Source organism: Zingiber officinale, chromosome 6A (assembly GCF_018446385.1).
Source record: "Zingiber officinale cultivar Zhangliang chromosome 6A, Zo_v1.1, whole genome shotgun sequence".
Classification (NCBI taxonomy): domain Eukaryota; kingdom Viridiplantae; phylum Streptophyta; class Magnoliopsida; order Zingiberales; family Zingiberaceae; genus Zingiber; species Zingiber officinale.
The window spans coordinates 118,508,388-118,527,327 of NC_055997.1; the positions used below are offsets into that span (position 1 = coordinate 118,508,388).

At 42.0% G+C, this 18,940-nt stretch overlaps 1 protein-coding gene across 1 annotated transcript; it reads left to right on the forward strand.

The window, feature by feature from the left end:
• Positions 1 to 1,452: 1,452 nt before the first annotated feature.
• LOC121995210 (cytochrome P450 71A23-like) lies at positions 1,453 to 17,415 on the forward strand. Its single transcript, XM_042549012.1, has 3 exons — positions 1,453 to 1,983; positions 16,731 to 16,922; positions 16,969 to 17,415. The coding sequence occupies exons 1-3, from the start codon at positions 1,453 to 1,455 to the stop codon at positions 17,413 to 17,415; spliced, it is 1,170 nt and encodes a 389-aa protein (XP_042404946.1).
• The last annotated feature ends 1,525 nt before the right edge of the window (positions 17,416 to 18,940 follow it).

An 18,940-nucleotide genomic window follows, 5' to 3' on the forward strand; every position in this document is an offset into this window, starting at 1 on the left:
ATCTTCTTTTCTCTCAATCTCTTTAAAATCCCTCTTTTCTTCAACCTTTTTCCTCAAACTCTCTTAGATCTAGATTCTTTTCTTCTCCAACACTCAAGATCTTTGTTCTCCTAACCTCAGATCTTGTTCTTCAAAAAATTTGTTTCTTTGAGATCTTACTTCTCTAACCCTAAATAGTCCCTTCCCTCATCTAAACTCAACAAGATGTCCAATTTTTTGAAGAAACTTCGTAAAGGAGGTGGTGGATCCAGTGGAGATAAAGAGAAGGAACCATCTAGGGATAAAGGAAAACAACCGATGAAGGGCAAAGGAAAGAGGACATTACGCAACGAAGGTAATGACAATGAATTCAACATTGTATTTAGAAATGATGATCAAATTACTAGATTTGCAATTCTTGTCAATAGAAAGATTGTGTGTACTCGGTATATGGACCCAACTGTTCTTGATATGTTTGGAATTAGGGAAGATGTAGATTTGTTGATTGGGTTTTTAGAGTGGGGTGATATTATGTACACAAATTTGCCTATATATCCTCGTCTTGTTTTGGAGTTTTTAAGTTCATTAGATGTCCATTTTACTAACGAGGATGATTATATTGGAAAATTTTCATTTAGATTGATGAATCAAGAATTTCAATGGACATTTAGTGATTTTAATTCTTATTTTGGATTGTCTACCGGTAGCCCTCGTAGGTTTGATTCAAGGTTTAATTGGAATCATTTTTGGAATGCATTAACTGGATTGGATCAACCGTACCTTATGAGCCTTCAAGAGCTAAGACTTCTCATATGCAAAACCCCATTTTTAGGTACCTACATAGAATTATGAGCAAAAACTATTTTTGGTAGGGGAGAGAGTGATGGGGTAGTTAAAACACTACAACAAAATTGTTAAAAGACAACACCATAAAGACATTGGTTTTAGAAGGAACTGTTATTAATTTGGTAAAAGACAACGGTTTTTGGCAAAATCGTTGTCTTTGAGCGCCTGAAAAAAATAAGAGACAACAGTTTTGTAAAAACCGTTGTTGTTGAGCGACTTTTTGTAAAATCAACAACACCTTTTACAACAGTTTTCTAAAACTGTTGTCTTTAAACGCTTTTTTAGGGGTTAAAGACAACAGTTTTAATAAACCGTTGTCTTTGACTTTATTCTTTTGCTGTTTTTCTCCCTTCGTCGTTTTTGTTGTAGCAGTGGTTTGCTTCCCTCTCTCCGAAAAATTTTTGGCGCACTATTTTCCCCCCTTAGCCTACCCGAACCCTAAACCTCTCTCCTCATACGATCTTTCTCCTCATACGGCTCTAGGCGTTGCCTCCGCCTCGACCGCGTCCTGACCCTCGTCGTCTCCTCCCCCGACGCTGCCCGGGATGTCCTCCGCACCCACAATCACATCTGTGCCAGCCGCTCCTCCACCATCGTCACCCGCATCCTTCTCGATGGCTGAGTGACATGGCCTTCGCCCCCTACGGCGACGAGTGGAGGCAACGCCGCCAGATATGCACTCTCCACCAGCTGAGCCCCAAGATGGTACAGTCCTACGCTCTGGTTCGCAAGCAGGAGGTGGCCACCATGGTTGCCGCCATCTTCTCCCGTGGATCGGCAGCGGAGATCGACATGTCAGCCATCCTGTTTGCCTTCTCCAATGACATCCTGTGTCGGATGGTCACGGGGAAGAAGTTTGAAGGGAGGAAAGGGTTGTTCTCGAAGTTCATCTCAGAGAACTCGGTGCTGCTGGCCAAGATTAATCTCGGGGATTACCTCCCGTGGCTCGGTTGGGTGGATTGGTTGCTCGGCAAGGTGGCGCGAGTGAAGAAGAACAATAAGAGGTGGGACGATCTGCTGGATCAGGTTATCAAGGAACATGAAGAGCGAGTGTCGTCGCATGATGAGAAAGATTTCGTGGATGTTTTGATCTCCCTTCAGAAGGATCCCGTGTTGGAATCCATCCTCACTCTAGAAGTCATCAAGGCGCTCCTTCAGGTAGATTAATTCTTCCTCTGCTCAACTTCCACAGCAAATAGGTTGAATAGCCGAACCGTATGAGGACATTCCCTAATACATTTTTAGGGAATGTCTTCTTTGTTAGGACCTTCGGATGGCTAGAGAGGGGGGGTGCGAATAGCCTCCTCTAAAAACTCAATTAATCTCCTCACAAAAGTTTGTTAGCACAGCGGAAATAAGCAAAAGGAAAACTGATGCAAGGAAAAGAAACAACCCACCACTAACACAATAAGGATGTACGAGGTTCGGGGATAACTTGCCCCTACTCCTCGGCATATCCGTAAGGTGGACGATCCCTTGATCTTTCGATAGATCACACCCCGGACAGATTCCGGCTAAGTATTTCTCCTTCTCGGTGGAGTAACCTCTCCACAAAGTCTCAGAAAAGATTTGAAATGAAGAACAAGACTTACAGAGTTTAGTGGCTAAAAGGAATGAACAATAAACTTACAGCCACGATGAAAGCAAAGCGCAAAGAAAGAAGAAGTTCCTCAGCCAAGAGCTCAAAAACACAGCACTCTTGCTTGATCGACAGAGAGTTTTTTTTTTGAAAATCCTCTCTCAAACCTCTCTTCTTCCTTCTTCTTATTCCTCTGCTTTCTCACTGTCTTCAGCCAGAGCCGAATCACTGTCACCTGTATCGAATCACTGCGACCAACTCAGGCGTCGCCAATCACTCTTCCTCCTCATCTGGTTCTCTGAACTCACACCAATACCATCCATGGTCTTCACTGGTGTCTCTGAGCTCGAACCAATAAGCAAGAGTTAAGCTGTTGCCAACTGATCGCAGCCAGTGAACGTTGACGCTCCAATTGCACCATTTGCAGCGAAACCAGCAGAAAGAGCACTTGGTCTTATTCTTCTGATGGAGCTTAATTTGAATTTAAGCATTAGCACAACACCTGAAACCTGTAACTCAAAAAGCTTACAGCAGATGGTTAGATCAGATGAATCAGAAATCACATAGAAACAGCAGAAGACAAACGACATCGTTATAAATCGGTCAACAGACCAATCCATAGCCCTCTGGACCGATCAGGACACATCCTGATCAGTCTGGGATGATGCTGATCGGTCTGTGGACCGATCAGCCTATAGGTGGATCGGTCCACAGACCGATCCCCCTATTGTTCTGAATCACATCGCTTCTTACTGATCAGTCACCAGACCGATCAGATAACCCACAGAGAGCTACTGTGTGGTTACTGATCGGTCACGAGACCGATCATATAACTAAGGTATCACTGGATCGGTCGATAGACCGATCCAGATAGCCAAAGTATCACTGGATCGATCAACAGACCGATCCAATGCCTCTGTTGATTTTAGAGCTTCCCAGCCCTAAACCCTAACATCTTCCTGGTCCAGAGAATGAGCTACCGAGCCCTCTCTGACCTAGTCTGGAGAACAAGCTACCGAGCCCTCTCCAACTTCCACGTCCGGGTCAGAGAACGAGCTACCGAGCCCTCTCTGACCTAGTCTGGAGAACGAGCTGCCGAGCCCTCTCCGACTTCGTCCGGTCCAGAGAACGAGCTACCGAGCCCTCTCTGACCTAGTCCGGAGAACGAGCTGCCGAACCCTCTCCGACTTCGCGTGCCAAGTATCCGTACTTGGACTTTTCCTCTCTACATGATCAACCTTGATCATTAATCAGTCTGAGTTTAATTAATATCTGATACAAACTTAAATCAGTGTCAACATCAAAACAACAGCCCGGTCAGACTGTATTAACATTCTTGTGAGACAATTATTTTTTTAAAACAATCCTAAAAATTTTATTGACCTGGACTAGTGGTTTTAATGTTCAGAGGTTATATGTGGAAAATTGTTCAATAAAATATAGAAACGCAGTGGTGTTATTTTGGTCTGTGGCAGATCAGCATCGACACTACATCTCCATATATAAATGTACATATATTGTCTAAGTTCCAGTATGAATGGTTATATATATCACACTTTATACGGTGCAAAAGTAATTTAGATTTACTCTTTATTTGTATTACATTTGCTGATTTCTTAAATTTACATCACCAAAAGATTAGAGCTTGGAATTCCAGAATTCACAAGTGCAAGGACGGAAGTTGTTTATATATGGTTATCCTTTTAGATTATCTAGTAAGTCATTTCCTTATCTTATCTCCGAGCAACCATTGAGAAGAGTACAATACTGTGGAACGCTTTAATCTTCTATGAGATGTTGTACTTGATTTGCACTAACCACTCAAATTCATTGAACCTAACTCTTTGTAGCAAAAAACACTACAACTATGTAGGATTCTTAGCATATATGATCCTTGTGAGATAAATGAATTATCTTTCATACAGTTAATTATCATATATGTATGCTAGTTAACCACAATTTGGCTTGGAGTACAAGTGGAAATTCCTGCCTCTGCATATTTCTTTTGTATTTCTTCTGTTGCAGCAAACAGTCTTCTTTTGTATCGTATATTCTAGCACATGAAGAGAAGTAGCAAACTAGAAGTGCAACTAATAGTAAAGATGCTCAGTCCAATCAAGCACATGAAAAAGAAGCAACCAATTATAGGTGCAATGTCAATGGATAATCCTGGAGCTCTCGACAAATGGTACACAGGGAACAAGGCACAAATCTCAAAGACAAAGAGAGAAGAAATATAGTCACTTTGTGAATGAGATATTGAGTCACGGGAATGCTAGAGATCCAGTGAAGATAATCAACTACATCAAATAAAGTCATTGAAGGGCACCAACGAAGTTACACAGGATAAAAGACAAGAAATGAATATACAGTAGAGTAGCTATAAGGGCTATTCTAAGAAGATACTGGCTACTGCAACAAATAGAGGACTTCAAGGAAGGAAATAAGAGGGATTTACTATTATATTAGTCTACTATTAGTCTTCTTTTACTATTAGTCAATGGATAATTCTAGTTTACTATTAGTCTTCTTTTGTATTTCTTCTGTTAGTAGTGGCCACAACCACAAAACTCTCCCTTCCGGTAACATTTTTTCCCTTCCCTTCCCTTCCCTTCCATTGTTTGATACAGTTTGTTTCAAAAACTGAGACTACTGTTACTTAATATTCATAAGTCTTCCCATAAAGAAGACATTATAGATGTCTTCTTGTTTATACTACTGTTACTTAGTACTCATAAGTCTTCCTAAAAACTTTATTGTTTTAAAAATATTATTATCTTTCTTATTTGTTGAATATAGATGCCTCTACTACTATGACTGTGTGTTCTGGACTAGTGGTTGATTTTCTACTTACAAATCAAAATATCAAGGATGCATACCAACTGGACTGGAACAAGGTGATTAAGAATTTGTTCTTTATTTTTATTTTCTAGGTTATTGAATGCCTATATATAATATACCTATTAAGACAACTTGTTTTAGCTTGCTTGTTTCATTCTTCATATTATGTCTACTAAGATTATTTTTTCACTGTTTGTTGTTGCTAGGCTAGAAGAGCTTTGAAAATTCGAGAGTGAAGACAACTCATACAAATCAAGAATTTAAAATCATTGGGATAAGTGACAAGCCTTGCAAAGATGAAATGTGAGTTTTTCCGGGTTGTGTTGTTTCAGTATTTGTCAGCATTTTGCAATCAATTGGTTTATAAGAATTTTTGAACCATATGTAATGAAGCATTATTTTAAGAACTAGGAGAAGCTGCTTTTATATACCAAATCGCTGTAATGAAGAATTTTTGAACCATATGTAATGAAGCATTTCACTGCAAAGATATACCAAATCACTGTCAACATTTCAATGAGCTTCCCTGGTGGAAAAGTCAAGGTTGAAGCCTCAACAACGAATGAGTGTCCTCAGTGAGGTATGTGTCGATCTTTAAGATTGGTTTTGTTGGTATGACCTATATGCTATTTTTTCATGCTTATCCTTCGATGATAGGCTTTAAGGTTCAATAATTATGATCCTAACCCACTCCTATATGCATGTGGCATTAGCATTGTCACTGCTTTTACTCAAGTAGGAGGCATAGTATTACAGCCTCCCCGGGTATGGTTTTATGTTTTGTATTTATACTTTTACGTATTATTTGAGGTTATTTATGACAACTAAAGCAAATGTTGTAGCTCAGAGTTGGCAATGGAGAGGACTTTATTCCATCAAGGGGAATTTTAACCAAAAGGTGTGTTTTTTTTCTTTCAATGAGTTTATTCTTTAAATTGTTAAGACCCTTGTATTGAAAAATCTGGACTATGGTTTCACTTGGAGGTCTGACTATTCTTTCCAAGTTAAACTTGTGAAAATTCTAGGTTAACCAGAGTCCATCCAATCCTACCAGACAGGATTGGTGACTAGTTTCAGTTTCAACTTGCTGAAGTGAATTGTTCAAGATTTTTGAAACTTGTCTCTTTTGATCATAAATAACTTGGACAACTTGCTGAAGAAAATTGAAAGACAAAAGGACCTTGATAATATAAAGGAGTGCATTCAAACGGTATTTTATTTCAATTCCATCTTCCTGCATTCTCTTATTTCGTTATGTACCACAGCGTCCGAAATGCCCAAGAGTTGTTTTATAGTCCATAGGGGAAGGTTCTTCTGCTGTACCTTCGCGAAGGAGATATGTAGATCTCAAACCTTCTTCCAATCACACATCCATCGAGCTGACAGGGATAGATCGGCTTGGCCTCCTCTCTGAAGCTAGTGCTGTTCTTACTGATCTTAAATGCAATGTGGTGAGTGCTGAGGTCTGGACACACAACACTCGAGACGTAGCAGTTATGCAGGTGACCGACGAGAAGAATTCAGCTATAACTGATCCTCAAAGACTCTCTAGAATCAAACAACTACTTTGCAATGTGCTAAAAGGGAACAACAGGCATAGGGGAGCCAAGACTGCGGTTTCCATGGGTATCACTAACACAGAGAGAAGGCTTCACCAGTTGATGCTCGATGATAGGGATTATAAGAGGTCTGAAGAAGATAGTGGGAACAAGAATTGCTGGACAAAGGTTACTATTGTCAATTGGTTTGACAAGGATTATTCTGTGGTCACAATACGGTGTAAGGAAAGGCCGAAGCTTCTTTTCAATACAGTTTGCACTTTAGCAGATATGCAATATGTGGTTTTCCATGGAAGTTTATTTGTAATGGGATAATTTTATTTGAACATGAGATATGTTTCTTCTTTTGTTATTGTAATTCTTGAATAACTAACATTTTGAATGATATTGATGTGGAGAATATTCTTTCTTGATTATGATTCTTTATTATATATTTAAATTGAAATATGATATATTGGTATTAAAAGATAATAATTTAAAAGACAACGGTTTAAAACCGTTATTATTGTCTATCACCCTTAAAGACAACGGTTAAAAACCGTTGTCATAGCCCCAAAAACGATTGTAATTGGTAGTGTTACGTTATTAAAAATGCTCTAAATAACAACGGTTTTAAACCGTTGTCTTTTCATTCAAAGACAACGGTTTAAAACCGTTGTAAAACTGTTGTCTTTTCATTCAAAGACAACGATTTAAAACCGTTGTCGTAGCCCTCCACTTTTAATAACACTGCAAATTACAACGGTTTTAAAGGGCCTACGACAACGGTTTTTAACCGTTGTCTTTTAATGTTTTTGTTGTAGTGAAAATATAGAGCTTTATGCTTTATGGGCCATGCTTCATAAGGTCGATTTCGATTCTAGTTTTTATTTTGTACAAACCTTGTTAAGAGCCGCAAGGGCATCATCGGGATCAATTGTCTTTGGTGGATTGATTACCCGAATAACTTATAATTTAGATCTTGATTTAGATGGGTTGGAAATAATTCATGGCAATGATATGATAGAAATTGATGCATGTCTTGCCATGAAAATGATTGTTCAGGATGAGAATGGGTTTGCATTTCCTAGGAGGAATGGTTTTCCTCTACCTCTCCCTTGTCTCGGACGAACGTCTATTCGTAACCCTGCTAATTGGGTAATCACCGATATCGATCACGAATATGTTCCCTCTATATCCGGAGACACAGAGCCACGCATTGAACCTTCAATATCTGGATACCCGCAGCCTTCCGGACATCCGAATCTTGCTAGGCATTCTTTTGCTTACGGTACGGGTTCCTCCAGATTTGATTTTTCTGATTTCCGTACTTCTCTAGAATCGCTCCATGAGAAGCATGATGCCCAACGAAGAATGTTGGAAGGTCGCTTCTCTTTATCAGATAATCAGTTTAGAGAAGTATAAGAGCACTTCCAGTTCACAAGAAATTTTCAGGGTCAAGTGGCCGAATTTGTCCAGGATTATGATACTGATCAAGCTAGAATGAGAGACTTTATGCAAAGCATGAGTGTCACTAGCCAACAAGTTGATGCTTTGTTTGAGTATCATATAGTCCTGAGTGAAACTCCAGGTTTCCCTAGTTTCCCCGTTGGTCAGCCATGTCGTAGGCACCCTTTTCCTCATCCCCCTCCCCCTCCACCTCCACCATATTGATTTCATCGGGACGATGAAAAGTTTAAGTCTAGGGGGGTGTCAAACCTGATTTCTTTTTGTTTCAGTTTTTGATTGTTTTCTTGTCTTCTGCATGTGTAGTTTTTGTTTTGCATTCTATTTTGATTGTCTTGCTTGAGTGAATGTTTTGATAGTCATTTGATTATCTTTTGAAATAATTTTGGCAAACATCTTGAGAACATCAATCTTCACTTTTATGCTTTCTTGTCTTCAAGATAAAATACTAGCACGTTCATTATCTAGATTCATGATGTTGTAAATGATGCTAGTAGTAAGCTTTATGTACTTCTTTTCTCTATCTTGGGTAGCATGAAATAAGATAAGAATCATATGGAGATGAGCTTTAGTCTTGTCTTGACCTTAAGAATCTTACCTTCACTACACTTTGACTTGATTCTTGAATGGTTGATATCATTGAAATAGTCATGATTCATCTTGTTTGCTTAGTACTTGGTTTCCATGGTGATTTTTCAAACTTCATTTTGGTTACTAGATGAGGCTCAACTCATGAAAGCTCATTTGGAAAAATCAAAATATCCCAACATTTGTGCTAAAAGTACACTTGTGAAATAAGATTTTCACAATGCAAATGCTTATGAAAAAATAAATTGAAAAAAAAAAGCAATGGAAAAAAAAGTGAATATGGGATATAAAAAACAGTTGTCGTGAGTGGAATCTAGCAAGTCACTCCTTTGAGACCGAGTTAGGTTACTGGGGAAATGACTGCTTAGCTTCTCTAGAGATTGAGCACACCTTTGAGACCTTGGGTTGATTGAGAAATATGAACCAAGTGAGTGGCAAGTAAGTGCCTATCACTGGTTACTTGTCTTTCACCGGAAACATTAGGAATTCAAATTTGATGATGACTTGACTAGGACATAGATTGAAACTTGAAGGGTTTTGAGTTACTTTTACACTGTGCATAGGCTACTTAAGCTTAAGCCATACTTGATTTGTTTCCATGAATATGCTTGTTAGTGGAACTCTTTGATAGAGTTAGGAAAGTGCATTAGGGTTTATGAATGCGTTGTAGAACATATGAATTTAGATTGCAGCATTTTGATTGAGGACAAGCAAAGGTTTAAGTCTGGGGGTATGATGTGCGTAGATTTTATATACTTTTATGCATGTTTTGACGCACATTTACATATTTTGAGCATGCTTGATCTATGCATTTTTGTACTTTCAGTTTTCCTTTTAGCATATTTACTCTTTTTGTTCGGAGATCTGCTTTTGTGCATTTTCTGTACACAGGAGTCAAATTCGGTGAAGATTCTGCATTCTTGGATAAAACTTATGAGCAAAGCAAGCGAGAAGGCACCTGGTCGTGTACCAAACACGGTCCTGCATTGGTAGGGAGCTCTTGCCGTGTGGAGTTCAGAGGTCGTGTGGCAGCAACAGCAAAGGAAGAAGGCCTGGTCGTGCGAACCTCACACGGCCGTGCCAAGTTTCAAAGCAAATCAGAGTTCAATCCTTACATGACCGTGTAGATCTACATGGCCGTGTAAGGTTTCCAGAGACCAAGAAGACCCTGGCCGTGTGCATCAAACGACCGTGCAGGGTTCCTAACGCTTAAAAGTGTTCTGGCCATGTGTACCACACGGTCGTGCCAGGTTTCCAGAAGTTGGGGCAGTCCAGGCCATGTGGATTTACACGGCTGTGCTTGGAGGTTTTGATGGGAGTTGTCCATGGCCGTGTACCACACACGGCCGTGTATAGATGGAAGAGAGGAGGAAAGGCTCTGGCCGTGTGAACCTCACACGGCCATGCCTCGGGGTCGTGTGGCGCCCAAAAGCCTCCCTCTATTTAAAGCCTCCTTGGAGATTTGAAAGGGGATCTTCTCCCCTTTGGGAGAAAGGAAGATTTGGTGGATTCCTCCCATTCTTGGGAGGATTTTTGGGCAATCTAAAGGGAGATCTTGGCGAATTTGACTCCGGAAGCGAGGATTGGATCCGAAGATGGAGCTATATTGTAGATAAGTTTTCTTTCTTTCCTCTTCTTGGATTGGGATTGAAGAATGCTTGTAATCTTCTTATCTTTGGTTTTCTTCCTTCGTTTTATGGAGTAGATTTATTTGTTCTAGGATGGAGGGAGTATTTGTGAGATAAATTGATGTAAACTCTTATGGATTTGTCATTTCTTTATTTCTATAATGTTGCCTAGTTTGTATCGATTGGATCTTGAATGATTAATTGTGATTAGGGCTTAATTCTCATTCTTGATTGATTGTTTGGATATCTTATAGACTTTGTAGAGATTAACTCTCACTTGATTTTTTGAGGGATCCATGTGATAGGTGCAAGGCCGTGTAAGGACGTTTAAGAGATAACCTTGAAGGGGAAATGAGAATATTCAAGAGGGTATGATAGATTTTATGATTCAATCCTTGTATCTTTATGGGTTAAGAAGCTATGAACTTCTATGTTGGTATCCGAGGGAAGCATAGTAATAGGTGCAATCCTGTGTAAGGACAACATAGGTTCATATCTAATTGATCACATTTAGGTACACTTTCAGTCCTAAGCCGGTTATCTATTGCAAGAGAGAACCGGCAACCTTCTACAAATATTAGACAATTGAGGAATAAGAATTCGTAAATCCTATACATTCAAGAGATCTTACAAAGAAACCAAAACTCCTAGAACCTCCCTTTATCATAACTCAAACCCTCAAACTCTTGTCTATTAATCTTTCATTTTAGATTTGTTTTTCATCCTTAGCATTTGAACCCAATTGATTAGTTGTTTAGCTAATTCACTTTGAGATATTTCTAGTGCCTATTCCAGTCCCTGTGGATATGATAATCTTTTATATTACTTGCGACATTTCCGTACACTTGCGGATAGCGAACAGTAAACAAGGGAAAGGGTAAGAAGAAGAAGTCTTCATCCCCACCATCCTCCGACTCCGAAGAATCAAGCACCTCAATGGATAGTGATCAAGAGGCGTATATGGTAATAAAAATGAGAAAAGCATTTAAATCTTTTTCTACTAACAAATCACATGCTAGGAGAAGTTCAAGGGGCAAAAGTAGAAATAGGAAGGTCATTTTCTATAATTGCCAAGGAGAAGGACACATGAGGGATGATTGTCCTCTCTTGAAGAAGAAAGAAGAAAAGAAGAAGGAAGAGAAGAAGAAGTCAAAAGAAAAATGGAAAAAGGTTAAAAACCTAAAGGCTACATGGGATGATCCATCATCATCGGAGGAAGAAGAACATCATGTCTCCCACTTTGCATTAATGGGAGTTGATGACATTGCCTCCACCTCATCCGAAAGGGAAGAAGGAAGGAGCTCCAGTGAAGATGAAGAAGGGAGCTCAAGTGAAGGGGGAGGTCAAACTTCGGATTCGGACTTCTTGATAAGTAAGGTATATAATCTTCCTCCCCATGTTTTAATTAAGATTATTAAAAGTACTAATGAGGATTTGTTCAAGGTAAAAAGGAAAAATAAGTCTTTGAAAAATGATATTGTTTGCCTTGAAGAAAAATTAGAATCCATGACTCTTAAGGAAAATGATATGCATGTTTCTTTGTCTTCAAGTTCAAATGTTTCATGTCTAGAAGAGGAAAATAGGAAACTAAGGGAAAAGGTAGAATACCTTAGCGAAGCCCTTAGAAAATTTGAAATTGGCTCTAAAATCCTAAATATGATTATTGGGAGCCAAAGGGCAAGTTTTAAGAAAAATGGGTTAGGATACAATGAACCCAACAATGAAAAGACCTATCATTGTCTACTTGCTAGGGGCAATCAAAAACCAAAACTATAGATAGAAAATGGATCCTCGAGGAATATTTGGTTAACTCAATTAGAAAGAATTTTTATTGGGTACTAAAATCAATCCTCAAGGGTTAGAGGATTTTAGGTCAAGTCAACCATGGAAATCATAATTCAAATCCTTGAAAAATGGTTGACTTGAGACCTTAAGGGGGAGCACTTAGTCTTGATAAGAAATTCATGATCAAAAGGGCTAAGTAGAGGTTACCTTTATCTCACAATGATTTGCATTATTTTATAACCATAAATGTGAGATCTTATGATGATACAAATAATTCACTTATGCTTATGGCATTTTGATGAGTTATAAAATGTATCAATTTTAGTGATTATAGACTAACTATGGGGAAAACAAATGTTTAATTAATGGACATCTTGCCCATAGATCATAGTTGAATATTTTAAATGTTTTGAAAACAATTCTATGTTTTATCTACTGTAGTATAATTATTTTGAAACATATGAATTCAAAACAAAGTTTAAAATTGATACAAACTTTCATGTTTTCAAGGTTCTTTTTAGATTTGGTCAAATTTTCAAAAATATGATGAATTTTTATGGACATATATTTTTCCTAGTTATAGGACCTAATAAGAAATATGTGTTCAAAATTTCATGTTTTTTTCAATTTTTTTGAAATTTTTTATGAATTTTTTAAGTTGGCTGCAAAAGGCTGAAATTCAATTTCAGAGTGTACCAGTCGATTGTGTCAGGTACCAGTCAACTGGTACCAGCATTCAAGCATACTGTTATTTTCTGAGATCAAATTTTTGGTCATACTTGATGCCATATAGTGTATGATTGTTTGGTACAATCTTTTTGATGGTGTCAAAGGGGGAGAAATGGGTAAATTTAAGTTAGAAACCTTTATTCCCATACTCGTGTGCAAAACTTGAAAATTAAGGAAGAAAGCATATGTTTAGGGGGAGTTTGGTTTTATGCTTCATGTTTACATGTTGCTTGTAATTTTCAAAGTTATTATTTGTGCCTAACTTAAACATATTGCCACACATCAAAAAGGGAGAGATTGTTGGTGCAATCAGCCTAGGTTTTGATGTGTGTCAAGAGTTTAAGTTAGACTTTCATATGTGTTTGATATGTGTTTGAGTCTTGCAGGACTTGGTGAAACACATGAGGAACTTGGTGCGACCAAGTGTGGGAAGCTTATTCAAGGGCTCGGATCTTTGAGTCGGTGAAGGATGGTGTGGAAGACATCCAAGGGACCGCCAGACGAGGAGCAATGGAGTGGAGTCGAGGGAAGTGGACTTCAAGATAATGTGAAGGATGGCACGGAGAGGAGTCGCGGGCTCGGGTGCATCTGAGGGATGAAGGCCGAGGAAGAGGGCTTCAAAGGACCTTGGAAAGGATGAGAGTGAGTGAATGTAAGGTACTAGTCGACTAGTCCAAATTCACGAAGAGCACAGAATGCTTCTGTGCTCGTCGGCTGTGAAGACCAGTCGACTAGTCATGGGACCAGCCGACTGGTATATGGCCGTTGGGCAGAAAAGGCTTCTGTAGAGAGCCGTTGGCTGTGTCTAACGGCTACATCAGTCGACTGGTGCATGGACCAGTGGATTGGTGTCGGGGTTTGAATTGATATCTTGATCAACTCTCTCCTCTTAATTATAGGAAGCTTGGGGCATTAGAAGAGGTTACTGGTGCTGATTGTAAACTCTCTTAGTCTTGCCCAAAAGCTTCCAAATCTTCTCTTCCTCCAATCTTAAATTTCATCTTGTAAAGAGGAAGAGATTCTTGTGAGAGGTTTGCTCCACCGAGAAGGAGACGCTCTAGCCGGAGATTGCCGGGGACTGATCCACCGAAGGATCAAGGGCTCGTCCACCTCAAGGACACGTCGTGGAGTAGGAGCAAGCAATCTCCGAACCACGTTACATCAAGCATGTTAGCATTTGTATTCTTGTTTGATTTTTCATTGTCTTAGTTTTTGTATTTCCGCTACACACTAATCTTTTGTAGAGAAGAAAGCAATTTGGGGGTGGCCTAGCTATCCAACCCCCTTAAAGCCGGCCACCGATCCTCCTACAGATTCCATCTCGATCGGCCTTCCTTTTTGTATGGAATGATCAGGCCAGGCCTGAGCCTTGCCGATCGGCCTTTTGAAGGTGGTCGCTCAGTCATAAGAATGCTCCTTTGATCTGATCAGACAAGCAAAGGCTTACACTTGTAGACTTTTTCCTCCGTCTATCCTGGGCAAACGTAGGCTGGCCTAACGTCACCTCAATTTCTTGGGAAGCGTGTAATTCCCTTTTCATTAAGGTAGAGTAGGTTCCCATGCCAATCTTAATTGCCGACCCATGGTAGCATTCCACATGTCATGCCCGCAGCCGCCGCACGCCTGACGTGACAGGTACTGATGGCGACGTTTGGCAGTTTAAATTCAATGGTCGGATCTTTGCATAGGTTTTCATGACCTAGATCGGACGGCTGTGGTAGGCCGAGTGCAACATTTACAAACTCGCAGTGTCGGCTTCTCGCCTGCACTTGTGTCTTCCTCAATGTTTCCGGCGACTGTTGCTCCTCTGCACACTTCGCTCCGATGACCACCTACATTTCTTTCCCGACGATCTCTTCCCTTTCCAGTAAGCTTTCCCCTTTGTTTCTTTTTTTACTTTATTCCGGTGGCCTTCCCGCGACCCTTTGGGTTTCTTTTGATTGCCTTTCCTTCCCCCCACTATCTTTTCTCTCTATTTTTCCTTTTATTTTTGCCACGGAAAGTTCTTCACAGTCGTCGACCGTCATTTTCGAACTCTGGTATACCACCATGGAGTCCTGGTTTGATGCGGGCGACGCGGAGGCTTTGAAAAATGCCTTTGAACTCCCCCCGGGCATGAGATCATTCTACCCTTTCCATCCGATCGGCCCAATAATCCCCCGACCAGCACAATCTTTCTGTTCGTAGACAACTTTGTCGTCGGTCTATGATTCCCCATCCATCCTTTCATTATCGCTATTTGTAAATACTTCCGCATCTCCTTCCCCCAACTCGTACAGAACTCTTTCCGTCTACTATGCGACATCACCATCTTGTTCTGGCTGCACAGCATCCCTCTTATTCCTCGAGTCTTTCATTACTTCTACTACCCCAAGCAATCTGAGTCAGTGACCTTCCTTTTCTAGTCTCAGGTCGGCCTAGTTTTCTTTGACAAAATGTCGACCTCTAATAAATACTAGAAAGAATACTTCTTTTTCATTTGTCTCCCCGAGCGACTAGAATTCGCGACCCATTGGCAACTTGAAGTGGCGCCTCAGCCCGACCTGAAGCGATATAAGAGTAGCTCAGACTATCTCCATGCGACTTCCATGCTGGCCGATTAGAAATATCGCATTCACAAAATAAAAAATGTGGAACCGCCACATCAGCGACCCCCCTAGAGCCAGTCCCATGGATATGGAGAGAGGTAAATGCAGGTACACAGGTGGAAAGTGCATGGCGGAGACGTTAACCCCAGGCAGTGACACCCCGGGGATCGACCCCTGGACCTTTCAGCCACAGAACCATGCACTCCCCATCTGTGCTACGCCCTGGGGACAGAAATATCGCATTCACAAGCTATTGTTGGAGGGTGTATTGTACATTTTTGGCTTGAGTCTGATCCACACTAGGTTGCCGACCAGCCTAGATATGCAACCACTTTATCCTTTTCCTTTGATACTAACTGATCTTTCTTTTTCTTCTACAGCCGGAGTCATGATGCGAGCATGGATGGCCGACAAAGTGAAGCTTTCGGACGTCACGATCAAGGCGGTGGCCACTGAAGTGCTGATGAGCCGAGGTCTGCAACCAGTCGACTCTCACGAAAACCCACTCAGGCTGAGAGAGGAAGCACCCATGGAAGTGGGCGAAGGCACGGCTAGCTATGCGCCGAGCGGAGGGGATGCTCCGAGCTCATAACTCCAGATGGAGTGGCAACCCGTCATTCCCGTCAAGGAGCCTTCGGGATCGGCCTCCTCCAACATGCCCTTGACCAAGCGCAAGAGGTGTCGAGGGGAGCCATCTTTGCGCTCTACTACCTCGGTCGTGCAATCGGTCGAGAGGGTCAAGACTTCGACTCTGGCTCCGCTCCAAGCAACTGTGGAGGTATCATTGTCCAATCGAACGCCCTCCTTGGCTGAGCTACCATAAGGGATTGTGGCCGCAACACCCATGACCTTCCTGCCGCCCCAACCAAAGCCTGTAGTAGTCCAACGGTGCGGGATCTTACCGGCTTCTAGTCCAGCGACCTCCTCCCACTCAGCTCTGAGCGACCGACGATCTGTCACAGCGCCCAGTCCCGGACCCCCAAGCACTAGATCCTCATCTAGGGGTAGCTCGCCGAAGTCTAGGAGGATGCCCAAAACCAGGCGGCGATGCTCCCTCCAAGCGCCTTGGACAATAGTCATACCCATATGACCACCGGTGTAAGTTCTTTATTATAACTTCATCGCTTACCTTTGTTCGTGACCTTTTTTTGTTTACCTACAGTACTGGGTGGAGAGCCTGGTCATGTGCCACAGGCTGGCTCATTTGGAGGATGAGTTCAGGAAGCTCAAGGTTTCGAGCGGCGCCTCTTCCTCCCAGGAGCCATCCATCTCCGAGGTCGAGAAGCTAAAGGCCAACATGGAGAAAAGTAACAAGCTTTTGGAGGCTGAGCGAAAAAAGTCTGTCGACCAGGAGGTGATGTTGTCTCAATACAAAACAAGTTGCCACATTCAATAAGAAGATAGAGTCGGACACTGCCTGGAAGCAACAGGCCATCAACGATCTCAAGTTGAAGAACCAGGAGGTCAGGAAGCTTGCCCAGAAGCTCAAGGAGGCCGAAGATTTTATGGTGACTGAGCGGAACAGTCGCTCGGCTGAAGAAAAGTCCCTCTGGGACCAGATAGCCACCGCTAAGGATGAGCTGGAGGGCTCTCAGGCGGCACTACGTATCTACCAGGACGTCGATGGGAGCAGGTTTGAAACCATGAAGAAAGTCTACCTCCATTCGGATGCGTTCTGTGACAGATTCACCGATCGGGCCCTTCGCCTATTTGACTTGGCGATCGAAGGGACGATTGGACAGCTTCCCGAGGGAGGCCACTTGCCAACTACTGTGACAAGCAAAGTCATAAGTCGAGATAAGCTTACAGCCACTCTGCCTAACGACATGTTAGACTACTTAGAATGAGGCTGAGAGCTTGATCTTTGTAATCCCTCTTTTGTAAACATTTCAAGTATTAATGCATACCCAGCCATTCTGCAGGGCTTTTTCTTATTGTGTTTGCATTCTGGTCTTCCTTTAGTCGTATTATAGCCTCATAATTCCTCCGTTCGGTCATGATTTTTATGCACGTCCGATCGATTCGCCTTTCTTTTCAAGTCGTTGGGCCAGTAGTATTATAGTGTGTCCTCTCAAACGGGCCCTTTATTTGCCATTTTGGGGGTTTTCAGGCAACCCTCATCTGTAGTTAGTCGTTTGACCGCCTGCATAGTCTTGGGTTCGTCGTTGTCGCTTGTCTAGTTGATGAAGCTTCGGATATGACATCGCCGCTCAACGATTCAAAGCAGGCACACATTTAACGTCGCCACTCAACGATTTGGCGAAGACCCGAGTTTAACGTCGCCACTAGATGATTTGAAACAGACCTGCGTTTAACATCGTCGCTCGACGATTTGGCAAAGACTCGAGTTTAACGTTGCCGCTCGAAGAATGGTGGAGATGAGGGTTTAAGGTCGCCGCTCAACCGTTGATGGAGATAAGGGTTTAAGGTCGCCGCTCGACCATTGATGGAGACGAGGGTTTAAGGTTGTCGCTCGAACGTTGATGGAGACGAGGGTTTAAGGTCGCCACTTGACCGTTGGGGGAGATGAGCGTTTAACGTAGCCGCTCGACGATTTATTTATACTTGCACCCGGATTTAAGGTCGTCACTCGACTGTTGGGAGAGACGCGCTTAAAAGAGGTCTTTGCTTTTTTATTCAAACTTTTCCCTACACTTGGCAAACACACAATAGCCGAAAAATATAGGATTCACTTGCGCACCTCTCATCCAACCCTATAGGGTTGCAGATGGTTCGCGCTCTAGGGCCTCTCGAGCTGCCTCCCCTCTTTGTCCTCCAAATAATAGGAGTCCGAACGGAGCTTCTGCATGACCTTGAATGGTCCTGCCCATGGTGCCTAGAGCTTGGTGACATTGCCGACCGGCTTCACTTTCTTCCAGACGGGATCGTCGACCTGGAAGGATCTCGGGATCACCCGCCGATTATAATTCTACTACATACATTGCCAGTAGGTCGTCAGTCGAACGACGGCTTTTGCCCGCGTTTCATCCACCAAGTCAAGCTCCATTTACCTCTGTTCGACGTTCCCTTCATCATAGAGTTGTACTCGATCAGATTCTACTCCAACCTCCACTGGGACGACCGCTTCACCGCCGTACACCAACTGAAATGGGGTGACGCCGATCGCCTCTTTTGGAGTCGTGTGAAGCGCCCACATCAAGCTGGGGAGCTTGTCAACCTAGCTGCCCCCCATGTGGTCAAGCCGAGCGCGCAAGACTCGGAGGATTTCCCGATTGGTGACTTTAGCTTGTCTGTTGCCTTGGGGGTAGGTCACTAAGGTGAAGGACTATTGGATGTCATAGCCTTTACATCATTCTTTGAGCTCCTGAACGACGAATTGCCTCCCATTCGGCGAATTGCCTCCCATTGTAA